The sequence below is a fragment of the Apteryx rowi genome, unplaced genomic scaffold (assembly GCF_003343035.1).
Source record: "Apteryx rowi isolate R43461 unplaced genomic scaffold, aptRow1 scaffold_7, whole genome shotgun sequence".
Classification (NCBI taxonomy): Eukaryota; Metazoa; Chordata; class Aves; order Apterygiformes; family Apterygidae; genus Apteryx; species Apteryx rowi.
Window position 1 is genome coordinate 6,416,493 of NW_020450982.1, and position 15,703 is coordinate 6,432,195.

The 15,703-nt window shown below is 48.9% G+C and overlaps 1 protein-coding gene across 19 annotated transcripts in view; it reads right to left on the reverse strand.

Moving 5' to 3' along the window:
- Positions 1-493: 493 nt before the first annotated feature.
- The window catches only part of ST3GAL3 (ST3 beta-galactoside alpha-2,3-sialyltransferase 3), a 207,266-nt gene continuing 192,056 nt past the window's right edge, over positions 494-15,703 (reverse strand). For 18 of the 19 annotated variants that reach the window (XM_026086806.1, XM_026086815.1, XM_026086813.1 and 15 more), the window contains one exon: positions 494-1,121. In XM_026086806.1, coding sequence (XP_025942591.1) covers positions 1,032-1,121 — 90 coding nt within the window. In that variant the 3' untranslated portion in view covers positions 494-1,031. Of the gene's footprint in view, positions 1,122-10,147; positions 10,254-15,703 lie in introns of all 19 variants that reach the window. The other variant, XR_003256853.1, reaches the window with a different exon arrangement.

Consider the following 15,703-nt stretch of genomic DNA (forward strand, 5'->3'; position numbering starts at 1 on the left):
ATCAAGTCGGGAACATGAAACAAACATGTCTTCGGCTGCCTGCTCTTAAACACTGTAAAGCTTCAGATCTCCATGCAAGATCTGACCTCCTCCCACACAAAAATAAAGCGAGATGCTGTCCAGAAATGGTGACACCAATTTGCATGGACTCCACAAGGGTCCTGCACAGCAGGCACAAACCAAGAGGCCTGAAAGCCTTGAGCACAACGAGGCAGGCTCCTCAACGCTGTGACAGGCAGGAAGGCAGCGAGGGTCTGCTGCAGGCAGAGAAAGCCATTGGCTCCCTGCTCCATGTTGGGGTCAGGGCAGAGTCAGGGCAGAGCAACAGCTATGGAAAATGCAGCCAAATAAGTGGTTGCTGCTGCTGCCTCTATGCAGGAAGCAAGGAAAAGTGCAGAAAAACAAACCCATGCTCATCTCCAACCAGAAACTCCAAGTGGAGGATGAAGGAAAGCCATTCTCCCTTTAAATTATAGCAGCACCAACAACACTGAAGTTTTGGACGGATTTGTTTTCCTGGGGAAAGGCCTGAGGCCAGTGACAATGCAGATGGAGCGTGGAGAGGCCGAGCTTTTCGCAGGGCTGTGCACAAGCAGACTTTGCTCTGCACCTTGGTATTTCTAGTATGATTCCAGCAGAGTTTCTTTTAAAAAATAATACTTTGTACATTCAGGCATTGCTGCTTCAGGGCAGCACCACCTCCCATTTGGCACAAATTGTTTTGTTCACAAATCTCTCTTCTCCCTCCTGAGTCTTTCCTGTTTAATTCTAGACACAGAAGAGCCGTCTGCTATGCAGAGTTCAGGAACTGCCCACTCAGTCCCATGCCCACCTCCTGCCAACTCTAGGACTGGAGGCAGCAGATGCAAGCCTTGTGCAGCCTGGCAATGTGAGAGGGCCATCCCAGAGCACCTGGGCATCTCCGCGTGTCTCCAGAGAGGCAGGATTCTTGCAGAGGGCTGCCAGTGTCTGCTCCCAGAGCTGCAGCGTGTGTCTTCCTCTCCTCTCTTTGAGGCAGTGGCTGCAGCCACTCAAATCCCACTGGTTAGGTCAGTGATGACTCGGGCTTTCACCAGCTTCCGCAGGAACTCCTTCTCCCGCTGGATGTTGTGTGTCCAGGACTGCAAGGAAATGGGAAAGACAGAGGAGATGAGCAGCTATCCTGGCTAAGCGTGCTCTCACACCACGGGAGATGCCAGCAGGGGCAGTGCAGTGGGTTATGCTAAGGAGCCCCTTCTCTGCTCTCACTGCATGGCCCCTTCCCAAGGCCGGCTAAGAAACCACCTTGTTGGCCTGTTCCCGAGCAGCAAGTGCTGGCTCTGCTGTGGTGATGTGCAAAAGACTCCCTGTCGCCATGCACGGGAAAGCACAGGACATCAGAGATGCCAGCGGCCATACCACTGCCAGGGCAGTTGTGAGGCCCTGCTGAAGAACAGAAGATCTCTTGAAGACTAACATCCATCTCGTATGCAAAGCAGATACAGCCAGCAGACTCACATATTTGAAGTAGGAGGTCTCCCCTTGGCACAGGCTGGGTGAATTTCTTTGGTATGGTGAGATCTGGGCATCCCAGGCGCCTTCACTGGGGCAGATCTAACTGGTTACAGTGCCCTCCCAGGCCACCACACAAGTCCAACAGCACAGCATAAATGGTGACGTGCCTGGAGGAATGGTGTGGGCAGAAGGCATGGTGGCAGGACATGTTCCCCCTTATACAGCTCCCTGCTAAGGGCAGCCTCTGGGCAACGCATGGGGGTGCTGCCTCACGATGGGGGCATGCCATTTCTCAGTGCGCTTGGGATCACYTGGGGCAGCCCAGGAATCAGATAAAAGAAAAAATCTGCCTCTGCAGGTTGGCAATGTTGCTCATCCTAAAGCACTGAGAACTTGCTGGCCATGTGCCTGCTCTCTGGGAGTCTTCTCCTGGCACAAAATGCTCCTCCACTCTGGGTTTCCACAACAGAACTACAGCCGCTAGCTCCAAGCCCAGCTTCGCTAAGGCACGCTCTCTGCCTCCGCTAGCCCTACCAGCAGGAAACCACATGCTAAAGGTTACACTAATACAATGCAAAGGGTGAAATGGTCACATTTCCCAGCCAGGCATGTCAGAGCAGTGATTGCTATAGCTGTTGTCAGCCCACCCAGATGTGTTCCCTGCAGCAGGCTTGAGCAGTGATCACAGCATCTGCCATCACCCCACAGCACCAGTCCTATTAAAGCACTTAATGAAAGCAGGGAGTAGTTTGTCCCCTGGGAAGGCCGAGGCAGAATAGGGAAAAGCAACTTCCCCAAGATCTCCCAACACGGCAAGAATCCTAGGAAATGAATCCCGATCTCCAGCCCAGCGCTTCAGCCAGCGATAATCTGGGCTCTAAATAAGATCTGCAACATGATGAAATCTGTCTACAGGAGCCTCTCTGAAGTGGCCTCAGCCAGCAAATCACCAGTCAAATGTGCCCTCCAAGAGTACTTCTTCACAGCTATCCAAACCCACTTCAGAGCCCACTGCAAAACCCGGAGTACCTTCCTGAAGAGCATAGGTCCCACACTGGCTGTATTCCTCATACACAACGCGTGTGTGGGTGTCCTGTCATCTGTGGATGTCCAGTCCTGTCTGGGGCAAGCTGTCCCGCTGGCTGACAGCTCTGGTCACAGCTTGGAGCCTGCTGTCAAGAGGTCCCTGGAACCGAGGGTCCCTTTATAAATCTCCAGCGTATTTTGGAAACACCTCTCTTCCCCTGCTGTGTGTTTACAAGCCACCTCCGCCCCCTCAGTGCATAAGAATGATGACAGTTAAAGCTGCTAAGAAAAGTTCAGGCAGGTCTTATCTTGCAACCTGTGTTCAAAAGAAGTCTTCGACTTTCTCTGCTTCCAGTGACACTGTTTACTGGGATGCTGTCAAGGGTGCACCAAAACAGGGTAACAACAGGGCCACGCATAGTAAACTGTGGTGGTGCTCTTTGGGAGTCTGAAAATGCAGAAGACCCTACCTATAAACTGAAAAGGCAACGTCCAGAAACAACTCACTGCTTGGCTTCTGCTAGCATGAGAACAGAAACTAAAAACTGGCACAGGGAAGAAGGCTGGCTTGTGAAAGAAGAAAACATGAATTTTAAAAAGCACCACAGAAAGAGATGATGGCACAGAGCAGGGGGATCTGTGAGAACATGGCTGTATGTTCCTGTCATTTGCAGTGGGACAGCCAGGACCCCCCAAAGTGCTGAAAGCATTCCCACACGTGGCATGCCACCTGGGGTTTGTGCGATCAGCCTCTGTCATGCAGCAGTGTCACTTTTGACACCACAGCCCTTTGCTATGAGGACACACAGCACCAACACAAGCAGTCAAGTGTGCATGCACTCAAGCCAACATGCAGTTAGCAGCTGTCTGCTGGCACAAGGGTGATGCTGTGAAGACCAGGTCTCGATGCATTAATTTACAGCTGGCTGGGCTTGTTCGAAGCCTATCTGGAGCACTAGGGAGCCTGACTGCCTGATATGTCAGAGCACAGGCTGATCCCTCCTTCACATCTTTCTGCCTCATGGAGCAGTAAGAGAAGCCAATTGGTTTCACCCAATATGACCTGCTTGCGTCCCTTGGTACATAAGGAAACTGGGGAAACAGCCACTTCTAGGCAAACTCAAACCACCGAAAATGTCAGCTCAGGTCACACGCAAGCACCTTATCTGATGGCTAGAAGAAACCTGACTGTGTGAAAGGCAGGAGTGGAGCAGGAATTTAAGTACAAGAGGTTGGTGATAAAACTTTGGGTGGTACTCTCTTAAGCTAAGGTTAAATTTGGCTCCTCTACTGACTGCAAGGCTGGTGGCAAGATGCGTACACCTCTGGCTGTTCAGCATTAAGGCTACCCAGTACTCTGGTCACTGCCACAAACTCCTGTTTCCAAGCAGAAAGCCACATAAAAGGGAATTTAGCATCACACTTGCTCCACAGCTCTTGCTGATGTCCGTGGAAGTACTCACAAGTATTTTGCGGTTGAATGAAAGACCACAGAGGAAGAGGATTTCCTGGTGAGAAAGGGTTTTTAATCCCCCCCATGAAGAGCAGTTGTAGAGCTCTCTGAGTGGTGCTGCTCTGGCCCGTGCCCGAGCACCTGATGCTAATGCAGGCAGGAGGGATGAGGCATGTCAGGCAGGAGGGATGAGGCATGTCTTCAGCACTAGCTCAGGTTACTGATTGCGGGCGAGGGACTCACCCCACTGACAGACAGAGCTAATCAGGCGAAGGAAACCGCATTCCAGCGTGAGCGGCTGCAGCAGGGAGGAGATCTGGAGCAGATTTTTCAAAACTGCAAGCACTTCATTCTCATTGGCACTGGCAGGGGAAAAGCACCAAAATACCCCACAAAACCTGCCTAGGAAGCTGAGTCTTACTGATATGCAGTGAGATGCTGGCCCATGTCTACATTTGCAGTGCCTGCAGCTCGGCTGAAAGGACACACATTGTGCTGCCTGCGTACCTGCAACAGCCACAGAGGCGCTCTCTGAACGCTGCTGGGTGGCTGCACAGAGAGCCCATGTGCCTGAGCAGCACACACCGCCGGGGCGGCTGGGAGGCAGGAGGGCTTTGAGTGCCAGTGGCAGGCCCAAGGCTTGGAGGGACTCATAAAAAGCCAGAGCACCGCAGTCGCAGGCTTCTTTTGGGGCCAGGATCATGTTGTAGCTGTTGTAAGGGAAAGTCCTCTGCATCATGCCAAGCATTTACCCCCACTGCTCAGGTAAGCCAAGGTGCTCTGAGTACCCAAACTCACAGGCAGGTTGTCCTGGAAGTCTCTGAGCTGAGGCAATGTCCTGAGTTGGAGCAGGATGGCAAGGACCAGGCAATGCTCGGCCCACCCCTGTCCCACTGCGAGCACTGTGGTGTCAGCGCTCATTTTGGCATTTTAACTAGTGCACTGTGAGCAAGATCCACGTCTGGAGGAGGATTACATGAAGCAGCTGCAGTGTTGGCTGTTTATTCCAGACACTGCTGCTGCAAAAAGCCTTTTCCTACCCTCTGACACTGGACAAACTTTGGGTTCCCTGGCAAGACATTCACTGTCCCCTCTGACTGCTTTGACCCTCTCTTCCCCTGCGCACTCTGAGCCCTTCTGCCTCATTTCCTATTCCTGCATGTGGAACCATTTATGTTCACATAGCTCCTGCTTTAAGCCCGGGAGCTACACCTCAGCATCACAGGCAGAAAACTCCAGTTATTCTCTCGTGAATCTGCACCTCCAGGCAGTGACAGAGCAGCTTGGAGCATTCACTGCCACCTCCACCTTCCTGGCACCACACATCACTGCCACCACTGCTCCTGCAACCTGGCACACGGGCTCTGCCTGCTCCCCCCACCACCGCTCACCTACAGCTGGTGTGCAGAACTGCTTTCACTTGTGCAACAAACACGCTGCTTGTCTGAGCCCACGGCAGGAGTAACAAATCCCTGTGTGCTCCAGCAGGAGTGTCCCGGGAGGCTCCAGAGCCCTTCCTGCTGTTTGGGGATCAGCCTGGGATTTCCTTTGCCTCGGATCTCTAGCTGATTAGCTGATGTTTGCCCTTCTTGGTGGGAAGAGAAGCAGCAGGAAAGTCTCTCTGCAGGCACATGCACTGTTACGGTTGTCCATCCTGGAGAGATGGCAGTGGGGCTGATGCATGATTCTTTGGTCACAGTTATTAGATTAAAATTTATCATCAGTTAAAGCCACCTTTCAGAGTTATGCAAATGCCCCGGCACCACCTGTCCTTTTTCCCTGACAGTCCCAGGAAGAAGCACAAAACACTATTTCTCTGTCCCTTCAAAAGCAGCCAAGTAGAATATTTTATGACTACGAAAATGTTTCAGAGATCAGCCCACAATGAAGGTAAGCTCCCCATCTGTAATCACTTACAGTTGGGGCAATGGCTGAGCTGCAGCGCATGTTAGTCTTATCGAGTATATTGCAATCTCATAAAATGCAGGAAGATTAAATTAGAGAGAGTAAAGTCAATAAGGAATGCATTCAGGAGAAACAGCAGGCTGTAAAACAGAAGGTTTTTCAATTCCTCCATATTTCTGCCAGCCAGCAGCATTTCTCCCTGAAAACCTGCACAGAAACCCCAGGAGCAGCAATAGGTGGTACTTTACTGGTAATGTCTCTTGCCTAGACCCAGTCTTGTTTCCAGACTCCACTGGTGCTAATTTATCTTTACCTTTAACCTTCACTGCCCTGTTTCTGGAGCTGCTTATTTTTCATGATTCTGCCTTGCCCACACACTTTGTCTGGTCCTGGCAGAGTGACCATGAACACGAAGTGCTGTAAGGCCACCTCGTACCCGTAGCTTCACCAGCACTGTGCACCTCCTGRTACCCTGCTGTGCAGGCTCATTCAGGACCTCTGCGCCCTCAGTCTCTCAGTTGTCCTGCCAGGACAGCAGCAGCATCGCAGCCTTCACAGCTCACCTGTTGTCCCTGTCCTCAGGGACACTTGCCAGGCTGGCGAGGAAGCTGCACGGCCTGAAACAGCTGGGAGCCCTCATCTTTTAATGTTCCCCTCTATCATTTCCAAATGACACTTTCCCAGCTTAGAAACCAAAATTCCTATTATTGTCCCAAATTGCATAACCTTCTATTCATACTATTAGGTTTCATCCCATCTAATTTACTCTTGTTCTCAAAGCAATCCAGGTCTTCCTGTATGATATTTTGATCCTCTTTTGTATTGACCACACCTAGTTTTGTATGATCACAAATTCCGCTTGCACACCGTTGCTTTCTGTGCCAAAAATCATTAATGCAAATATTAAACATGACTGGCTTCATGACCGACTCAGGGGGAACTCCCAGCCTTCCATCCAGTGCTACCCTTTGTCTTCTCCTTTACAGAGACTACTCACATACAGGTATTGCACCAAAGCATAGCTTCTCAAGCTTAACTAATAATTTCTCACATGGCACAGTGTCAAATACTTAACTGAACTCCAGACAGACCTATCTACTACACTTCCTCTGTCCCCACAATTAATTTTTTATCAAATAAAGATACTAGCTTTTGTAATCTGCCTCTGGTAAATCCATGTTGCATTTGTCTTCAGAACTGAATTATTCTTTCTTTCAAACTTTGCTCTAAGTCCTGAGGAGTATCTCCGAGGTCAGATTAGGAGGTCTGCAGTTGATAGGATTATTTTCCTTGCCTTGCTCCCACCCCCCTCAAAAGAAAGGAGGAAAAGGTATTATGTCCAATATAATCTAAACTTGTGGAACCACATGTAGCCTGATAGATTTATTAAAGAAGTTTTCCTCTGGATTTACAGTTTAATTGGCTCAACTGCTGAGTTTTTGGAAGAGACATCTTCCAGACTCTCACACSAAGTGCATTAGCTCAAATGGGTTTTGCCTTTCACTGCTGATCCAGTCATTTTCTGTCTCTATGAACTTCTCACCGTAAGTCACTCTTTCCCTCACGTTCACCATATCGCCCTGATGGAGGTAGTACATTGATTCATACATGGTTCCCACCTAGGTTCATTAATCCCTACCCCTTCCACTTCCTTCACCTCCCCTGGATGCCACTGCCCTGATAATTCTTTTCTTGCTTCCATATTATTTATATGGCAGTGGGACTGTGCAGTATTTGTTTTATTTTCCATTGCAAGATCTAATCCAGCTTGACTTTTGCCAGTTTTCACTTCATCCCTGTCCTTTCTGACCATCAGGGTGAAGTTTCCTCACTGCCTGATGCCTTCTCCCACTCCTCTGTTACTTCTAACACCGCTTTGAAGCAGTTATTTAAGAAGTTATGTCTGGAACCTTTTCCTATCAGTTCTACCCTTGCTGAAGACATGAATTCCAGATAGTTTTTGCACTTTCGACACAAAAAGATTCCAAGTTCCCTCCACACTGAGTCCCTGAGCTCTCCAGTGCAGCCATGCTTGGTAGCCAGTTCTCCAGGGCTAGGCCTAAATTCAGAGATCTGCATGTGCTTGGGATGAGAGTCTGCACATGCGTCTCAGAGCCACCGAGCACTCTGCAAGCACTGCTGGGTGCTGCCCCACAGTCTGCATACAGCTGTGCTTTGCAGACTCCCTCCTTTTGGAGGGAAATCTGAGTATAAAATTCCTTCTGTTGTCTTTCTGTTTAATTTAACGATGAAGGCATTAACACTTGATCAAAGGCTATTTCCTAAAACAGCCCTCTGCAAGGTCCTCATGTAAAATCAACTCTGAAAGGCCATCAGCTCTTCTTGTCCCGTCATGGTCTGAGGGCATTTGAGAAGAGCTGCATTAGCTATCATATCAGGGAATATCTGGACTCTTCCCTTCACAGTAATATTAGTTCCTAATGTATAACTGTAACAGCGCAATTTCTGGTAGTACCTAGCATCATTACAGAGGTCTGTATTCAATGTTGGGGTCTTTTACTGCCTTCTCCTACGGAGGTTTTGACCAAACCTTTACTCTGTTTTTATCCATGCTACAAGTTATTTCTTTACCTTCCTTGCTGTTATTAGCACACAACGGTACTCCACAATGTTACCATATTTCTGCCTACTGAACAATGCACTACCTGTGCTCTAGCCACCACTGCTATTCCATCAATCTTTTCTAGATCTCTATTATATAGACACACAGTCCTTATGCACAGGAACAGCATGTGAGGCCGTCGTTTAGCCAAGGCGCTGTCAGACAGGTGGCTTTTAAACAAAGACAAAAACGTATAAACCTCATCAGTCATCACTGCTGGCCTCAAGAAAAAGCACTGCCCTTTCGGAGGTGCCCCTGCCCCAGCCCCTAACCTCCCCCTCCAAAGCTGACCCCCATTTCAGGCTGCACCATTCCTCGTACTCCAATTGCAATTCATCAGCCAGGCTCGAATAGCTGTGTTTTCAGTCTATAAATCACCAGGCAAGACATCTGTCCCGCTTTCAAAGGAGTTTTGTTCTTCTTGCTGGCTACTGCAAACTTTAAGGTACTTGGAGGCCTGAAGCAGCCCAGTCACCCCCTCCCAAGCAACTTGCGTTAATTTAAAATGCAAAGGGTGGCTTCACAGAGAGAGTTTGGATGATGATAAAGCACTATTGTTTGCATCTTTATGGGCCGAGACTCCAAACTTTATGTTTGTGGATTATTCAGAGAGGTAGCTGCTGGCAGGGAGAGACAGAGACAAAGCTGTGTGTCACTGCGTGCTGCAGGCCACCTCCTTGGCCCTTGTGACAGCCCGTACACACACTGAATAAGAAGTGTTACAGGATGCTGTCCTCCAGCATCCCACAAAGACTTGCAGGGGAAGTGGAGGCAATGATCAGAAAGAAGCCATCAAAGGCAGTCCCGCCACCTCCCCCTCAGGTCAGGCCGCAAGTCACTGGAGTCCCGGGCACAGCTGTATCAAAGGAGCTGACACCTCCGACAACTTTGCCGCTGGCGCTTGATCTTCTACAGTGAAAAGGAGGCCAATCAGCAGCGCAACCGGTGCAGACTGTGTGACGCAAATGTCACAGATGGGACCTGGATTGATAAGGGTGACTTTTAACCACACGTCTGCATTTTTACCAATCACAAGTGTGTGAAGCAATCTGCAGGCAGCTGCTGAGAAGACAGGCGCAGTTCCTGTGTGGTCTCGGAGGTGAGCCTTTGCTCACATGCTTGCTCCTGCAAGAAACTACCAGGAGGCTGAAGCTCACTCCGGAACAAGAGGCAGGGGAAGGCAACACGTTGCTAATCTCAGGGCAGAGCACATGGAGGAGGGATTCTGGGAGCTGGTCTTGTGTTTCGTTCTCATGATTTAACACAGTCTTCTGCTCCGTTTCTTTAACTCCTCATGGATATGTTTTTACTATTTTAAACACTGTCATTTTCCCATCCTGACATCATTTCTGCCTGTTTTGCCAATAGTAATGAAGTTCTATCGTAACTCTTACAGACAGGTTCATTCATTTGTAATCCAAAAAAGCCTTCACTCCATTTTAAAATAATTCCCCTTTTCTCATCTCCATCTTTATGTTTCTTTCCCTATATTCCCTATATATTCCCTATATACCCTACATTATTGGAAGACAGTGACCTGTGAGAAAAATACACATCTATGGAGTACTTGGGCAGGAAGTGCTACAAGACCTGAGCAAGAAATAAAAATACAACAAACTACCAGAATTCAGCTCTGATGTACTCACCACCAGGAAAACAGAAACAAGTGAGTGGATGCTTTGGCAACAACTCATTCTTTTTCTATACAGCATTCATGGAAGCAGCCAAGAGTTGGAAGCTGTTGCAAAATTGCTGGAAATAGGGAAAATACTAATTGAAGGGAGATGACACACTTAGACATTCTGCATTTAAAGAGTTAAAACAAAGAGACATGATCAGAGCTGAAAAATAACCCGTGAGAATTTCAACAACAGCATGGGGTCTACTGGGAGCAGCCTCCCAGTAGCAGACCAAGGAACAGCGGGTTCATACAGTACAGATAACCCGTGTGAAGTGAAGGCCAGGGAGCGCGCATCCCCAGCCACAGGAGACCATGAGGGACAAGGGCAGAAGGTGCTGGGCAGGGGGGCTGTGAGTGAGGATCAGTTCCACACTGCAAGCACTGACCTTCCAGCTCACCGCCTGAAACACTGAAAGCACTGCTCCAGTGTGCTTCCAGCAATCCTAAGCATGCTTATGAGCATAAGGATCTTATCTACCAGGCCTGCCAGGACATCTCCTGGCTGCAGCACACTGTTGTGACTTCTCTGGAGTTGGGCTGTCCTTTGCACAGAGAGAAAGGAAGCCACCCACGAGTCCACCAGGAAAATTTACTCTCATGCTCCCATGAGTGCTCACAAGCTGCAGTACTCTTGCAGGGGAGTCCATACACATTGTGCAGCCATGCTACTGAGCGGACCCCAGAGGAATAAATCAGTGCCTCAAGACCATATACCTCCCCCTGACTGGGAACACGGACAAAGCTGCAGAGCATCTGCCTCCTCACAGAGCCTTTTCCACTGGGGCAGGAAACGTCTGTCCAGCCCTTGGGAGTCTGAGATGCTGGAAGATGCAGTGGAGGCAGCTGACTCCTGGGGTAGCAATACCGGCACAACCTTGGACCTTGAGGGCTTTTACCTCTGTGGGGAAAGCAAAGACTAAGCAAAAGTATACACTCAGACTGCCAGGTTTTGCCTCTTGGAAGTTCAACAGCCAGTCCCAGAGAGCAACAGGAAAAATCACATTCATTTCCACAGAGAGATTTTATCACCTCAGTCTTGGCATGGGAGAGGCATCTCCGCCCAGCTGTGAGCAAGCGAACGCATTTTGCTGGCTTTTTTATGTAATCAGTACAAATTCCTCAGAGATGAGTCACAGGGTTTCAAGGGYGTCCAGGGAGATGTCAAGCAGGCCTTAAGTGTAAATCAGCGACACACCTTGCCAAGAGGACACACTTTCGCCTGTAGGTCCATTCACCCTGGATGCACAAGACAACGGAAGGGGGTTGATGGATGTTCCTGGATAGGCTCCCATGAGGCATGCACATATGTGGCACCTATGGACCCAAGACGCTGTCAGTGTTTACATTTCCTCTGTAAAGACAGTGGTAGTTTCAGGGTGGAGCTGGAGTGCTTCCCTGCAGCTGCTCTCAAGGTTTAAACACTGAAGATTTCTCCATCAATTGGGTTGGAGGAGCCCACCAGTCAGTGAACAGAGCCCTTTGGGACACAGCTGTATTTCGGGAGACAGTCAGGCTGTGCCCAGCGTGCTACCTGTTCTCTTCTTGTGGCTGCAGGTGGAGTGAAGCTGTAGGCCTTTGGACCATCACAGACCCGGAATGTACACTTCTGAGATGGATGCAGTCTCTATCCCTACTAACAGTCAACCTTTACTTAACACTTCCCATTTTAGGATTTTATAGAACTTTGAAAGACAAAAGCACCCAAGCCTAAAGAAATCTGGTTCTTCAGCCCAAGCAGGGCAGAAAGTCTGGGCAGAGCTGAGAAGAGACATGGATCATCTCCTAGCAGTTCCCTATCCCATTGCTTAGTTATCAGCAGAGCAGTCCCTGCTGAAGGCAGCAGAAAATGTCCAAAGGCTTCAAATGGTGCACTGTGCCAAATGATCCTCAGTAGGTCAGCATCCACAGACTCCTTCTGGGGCACCTGAATACCCTGGGAAAAGGCTTTCACTTCAGAAATGAAGGTTTTGCCTCACTGAAGCCTAGCCAAACTGCAAGGGCTTCTGTCTGGGACGTCTGTTAAGGTGGAACAGATGCATCCTATGACAATTGCTTCGGTGCTGTAACATTGTTAAGTAAACCTTCTCCCCGTCCTGTGTCCTAAAACCAGTATTCCAGCCTGCAAGGGTCTACAGGCCAGGCACAGGATGAAGACGATGCATGCATAATTTCAGCACACAGCCTGCTTTACTGGCTCCTTTAGGGACTGAAGCACAGAGGATGACAAGGAAGAACTAAGTCTGGGCACAATCTCAGACGTCCAAAGGTAATACAGAAGGAAATGTTGTGGATGCTCCTGGGTCTTTGGGTGTCAGAGCAGATGGAAAAGACAAAAGCCTTGGTGGAGCCTGGGTCTGGGTCTGGGTCAACCTCATTTCATTAGTGCCAAAGGCAAAGTTTGGCACAAGGTGCAAAGGCATGGTAGCTTCCTGGTTTGCAAACCACATGCAGGTCTCTCTYTGAGCAGAGTGTGCTGCACACTTGTAGTCCAGGGTGAGGCAGAACTCCATCTTTTAGTTCTTTAAGAGCAACTGCAGAATACACAACCCAACTATCATGCCCTTCACCTTTCAACTTCACCCTCAGGTGACTAACAATTACCAGCTACCATTAATATTAAATGGGAGAGGAAGAAATGCAATCCTTTCTCTTCTCTTCACATTCCACAATACCTCAAACAATTTGTCATATTGGGAGGGGCAGGGGCAGGAGGAGCATTAATTATTGATACTCGGGAACAGATGGCTTTTCTTGTACCACAGCAGCAAAATGTAAGACGAGCCTGTGGGTGAGGATGTGAGCATTAGATGGGCAGACACATATCAGATAACCACCCTTCAAGTGGAACAGGAACCTTCCTCCTAGAACCAGCTCCACTGGCCTGCAGAGCTCTCATCAACAGCCCTGGCTGTGGTAACAAATCCACTGACATCTGAATTAGTGAGGCTTCACCAGAACCTTTCAACACTCCCTCACCTCTGTACAGAACATCCTGGACACGATGACTGATAGCTTCCAGAGAGCAGTGGCCTGCTAAGCCAGGCACCGACTGACCGCCTGGCCCAGTTAACTCTGGTCCTGACACCCAAAATCAGCCCTTTCGAAAAGCAATGGAGATAGGACAGATCCAAAATCAGAAAGACCACTTCTTTCACAGGCTAATAGCACCAAACTCACACAGATACGATAAAAACCTTCTGTTACCTCCAGGAGACCCTACTGGCTGTATTTCACATGTTCATCCCCACAAAGTAGGACATCTACTACCTCTGCTATGCAAGGTTTATCCCTGAGACCACATACAGTGTCCAAGGGTGCCTCCCTCTTGCCTTCCACTGGCTTCTGCATCTTGCTTTGGGTGGTGACCTTATGCCAGTTTGGACTGGCAATTTCAAAGATGGCTAGCTCTCAGGAGCCAAAAGATGGGGTGCCAGGCCCTGAAAAAGGAGCACTAAGTGCATTGAGACCTGACAGGGCTCAGAATTCAGTTCAAAACCTCACTGGCAGGAATTAAGAACAAAGTAGATGGTGGGAGAGAAGGGGACAGAGGAATCAGAAGCCAGCTCATGGCAGACCTTGTCCTCTTCACTGCAGACCCCTTGCAGTGGTGCCTCCTGACTTTTTTTCTCTAAATTCCTGCTTGGAAAAGTATTTTGTAAAAGCTTTTCTGTTCCCTGCTGATGTTTATCAGTTTTTTTGACACAGAAGGGTGAGTGGGTCTAAGACTAACACTAAGAGTGCCAGGACCCATCCATTCCCTTTAGCATGCTCCAGGYTGTGGCTGTTATTTGCATCTGCGGCTCTGAGATGAGACTTTCTAGCATTTTAATTCCTGCCCTGCAGCAGAGGACCAGAGACTCCAGCTCCTCTTGCCATCTTTTTCCACTGGCCCATGCAAGGGTCCAGAGCAAGAAGACYTCATTCTTGTCAGCTTCTGAGCTTCTGTGTAGGTGTCTTTGACCTTGGGGTTGTAAACAGAAGGGTGCAGGCCTAGCACAGGGCAACCCCTGTGAATGTCCCCATGTCCAAGGCAGACTGTGGGACTGACGTCCTTAAGAGACAGGAAGAGCAAATGAGCGAGAGTGATTCTATACCAAATGCAGTCAATTCACCAGAGGAGACAGAGGGTCAACACACAGACAGAAGCCTTTCCTGAAACTTTCATGAATAGCCTCTGCAGCCAGTGCTGGAGACACACATCTGCATCAGTTTTCACCCTGGTGTAGCTGTATCTTTCCTGGAAGACTAAGAAACCAGCTGTACCAACTCAGACCTGGGCCTGTGTAGCCCAGGGTCCCATCTCGGGCAGTGGTCATAAGCAGATGCCCAGAGAAGAGTCAGAACAGGACAAGCTGATGTGATACCTCCCCTACTACCACAACAAYGGTACTCCTCACCTATTTTCTGCTTGGGCATTTCATGAACTGTATATGGTCTCTGTACATAGTAACTCAATACTGTTCTCCTCTGTGGACTTACCCAGTCTCCCCTTAAATCCTGTAAATGGGTACATACTTTCCCAGCAATGAGAGATTAAATCTGTAGTTATTCCACTGAGAAAGGCAGACTTTCTTGCTACCTCCACAGGCCCAGAAGGTACCTCCAGGATCACACTGTCCAGTCCCTTGAAATCTCTGGGAACCTCCTCACACAGGCTTTTCCCAAACTCCGTTTGGTTTCTTGGCTACTGCTGAGAGGCTGTTCCAGAGCCTCATTGCTCTGATGATTACAAATGCTCTTCTAATTTCTTCAACTGACTAATGACTGATTTCTAATCCCTTTCAGTTGGTTTAAGGTCATGCAGCCTGCAGTCTGTGAGAGTCCTGAGGCACATACAATCTTGTGATTTGGAAAAGCACAACTTTGCAACTTCCCTCCTGGCCTGCATCAATGAGGAAGCGCTTGAGGTGAACAACTAGTATGTGCGAGGAGAGAGCTGCTGCCCATGAACAGCACAACAAGCACTGCCTCCCTCAGAACAACCCCCTTTTTGACTGCACCTCTTTTCACAACACAGAGTAAGAACAGAAAAGGTTCCCCCATCCAGGAGCCAGTGAAGGGGTGAAGCATTTCTAGGAAGACTTGGGCCACATCTTTGATTGAGCTCTACCAAAAAATCAGGAAAACTTCCCACTACAGAAGCAGCTGAGACAAGTGTCAAAGTTTGGCACAGGGAAAGGACACACCAGAAAGGACATGTTTACACTGCTGCATTATACAGACACAAGAGCTTTTGTTCCTCTAAAAATGCTGTGCATCTCACTATGATGGTACCAGCAAATGTTTCTAAGGTAGATGTAGCATTAGAGATCAGTCCCTGCAGAGCTGTAAGGATATGTTTACACTAGTTAACTGCTGCTTCATAGTCAGCTGAGAGCTAACATGCATAGGCTAATCTCACCTCCCCCACATTTCACAGGGGCTGAGTAGCGGATCATCTAGCAAAAGAAGTGTGTGGATTAGAGTAATAAAGTGGATCAAAAAGCTGGAACAGGTCACATCTTTTCGACCCTAGGGCAGA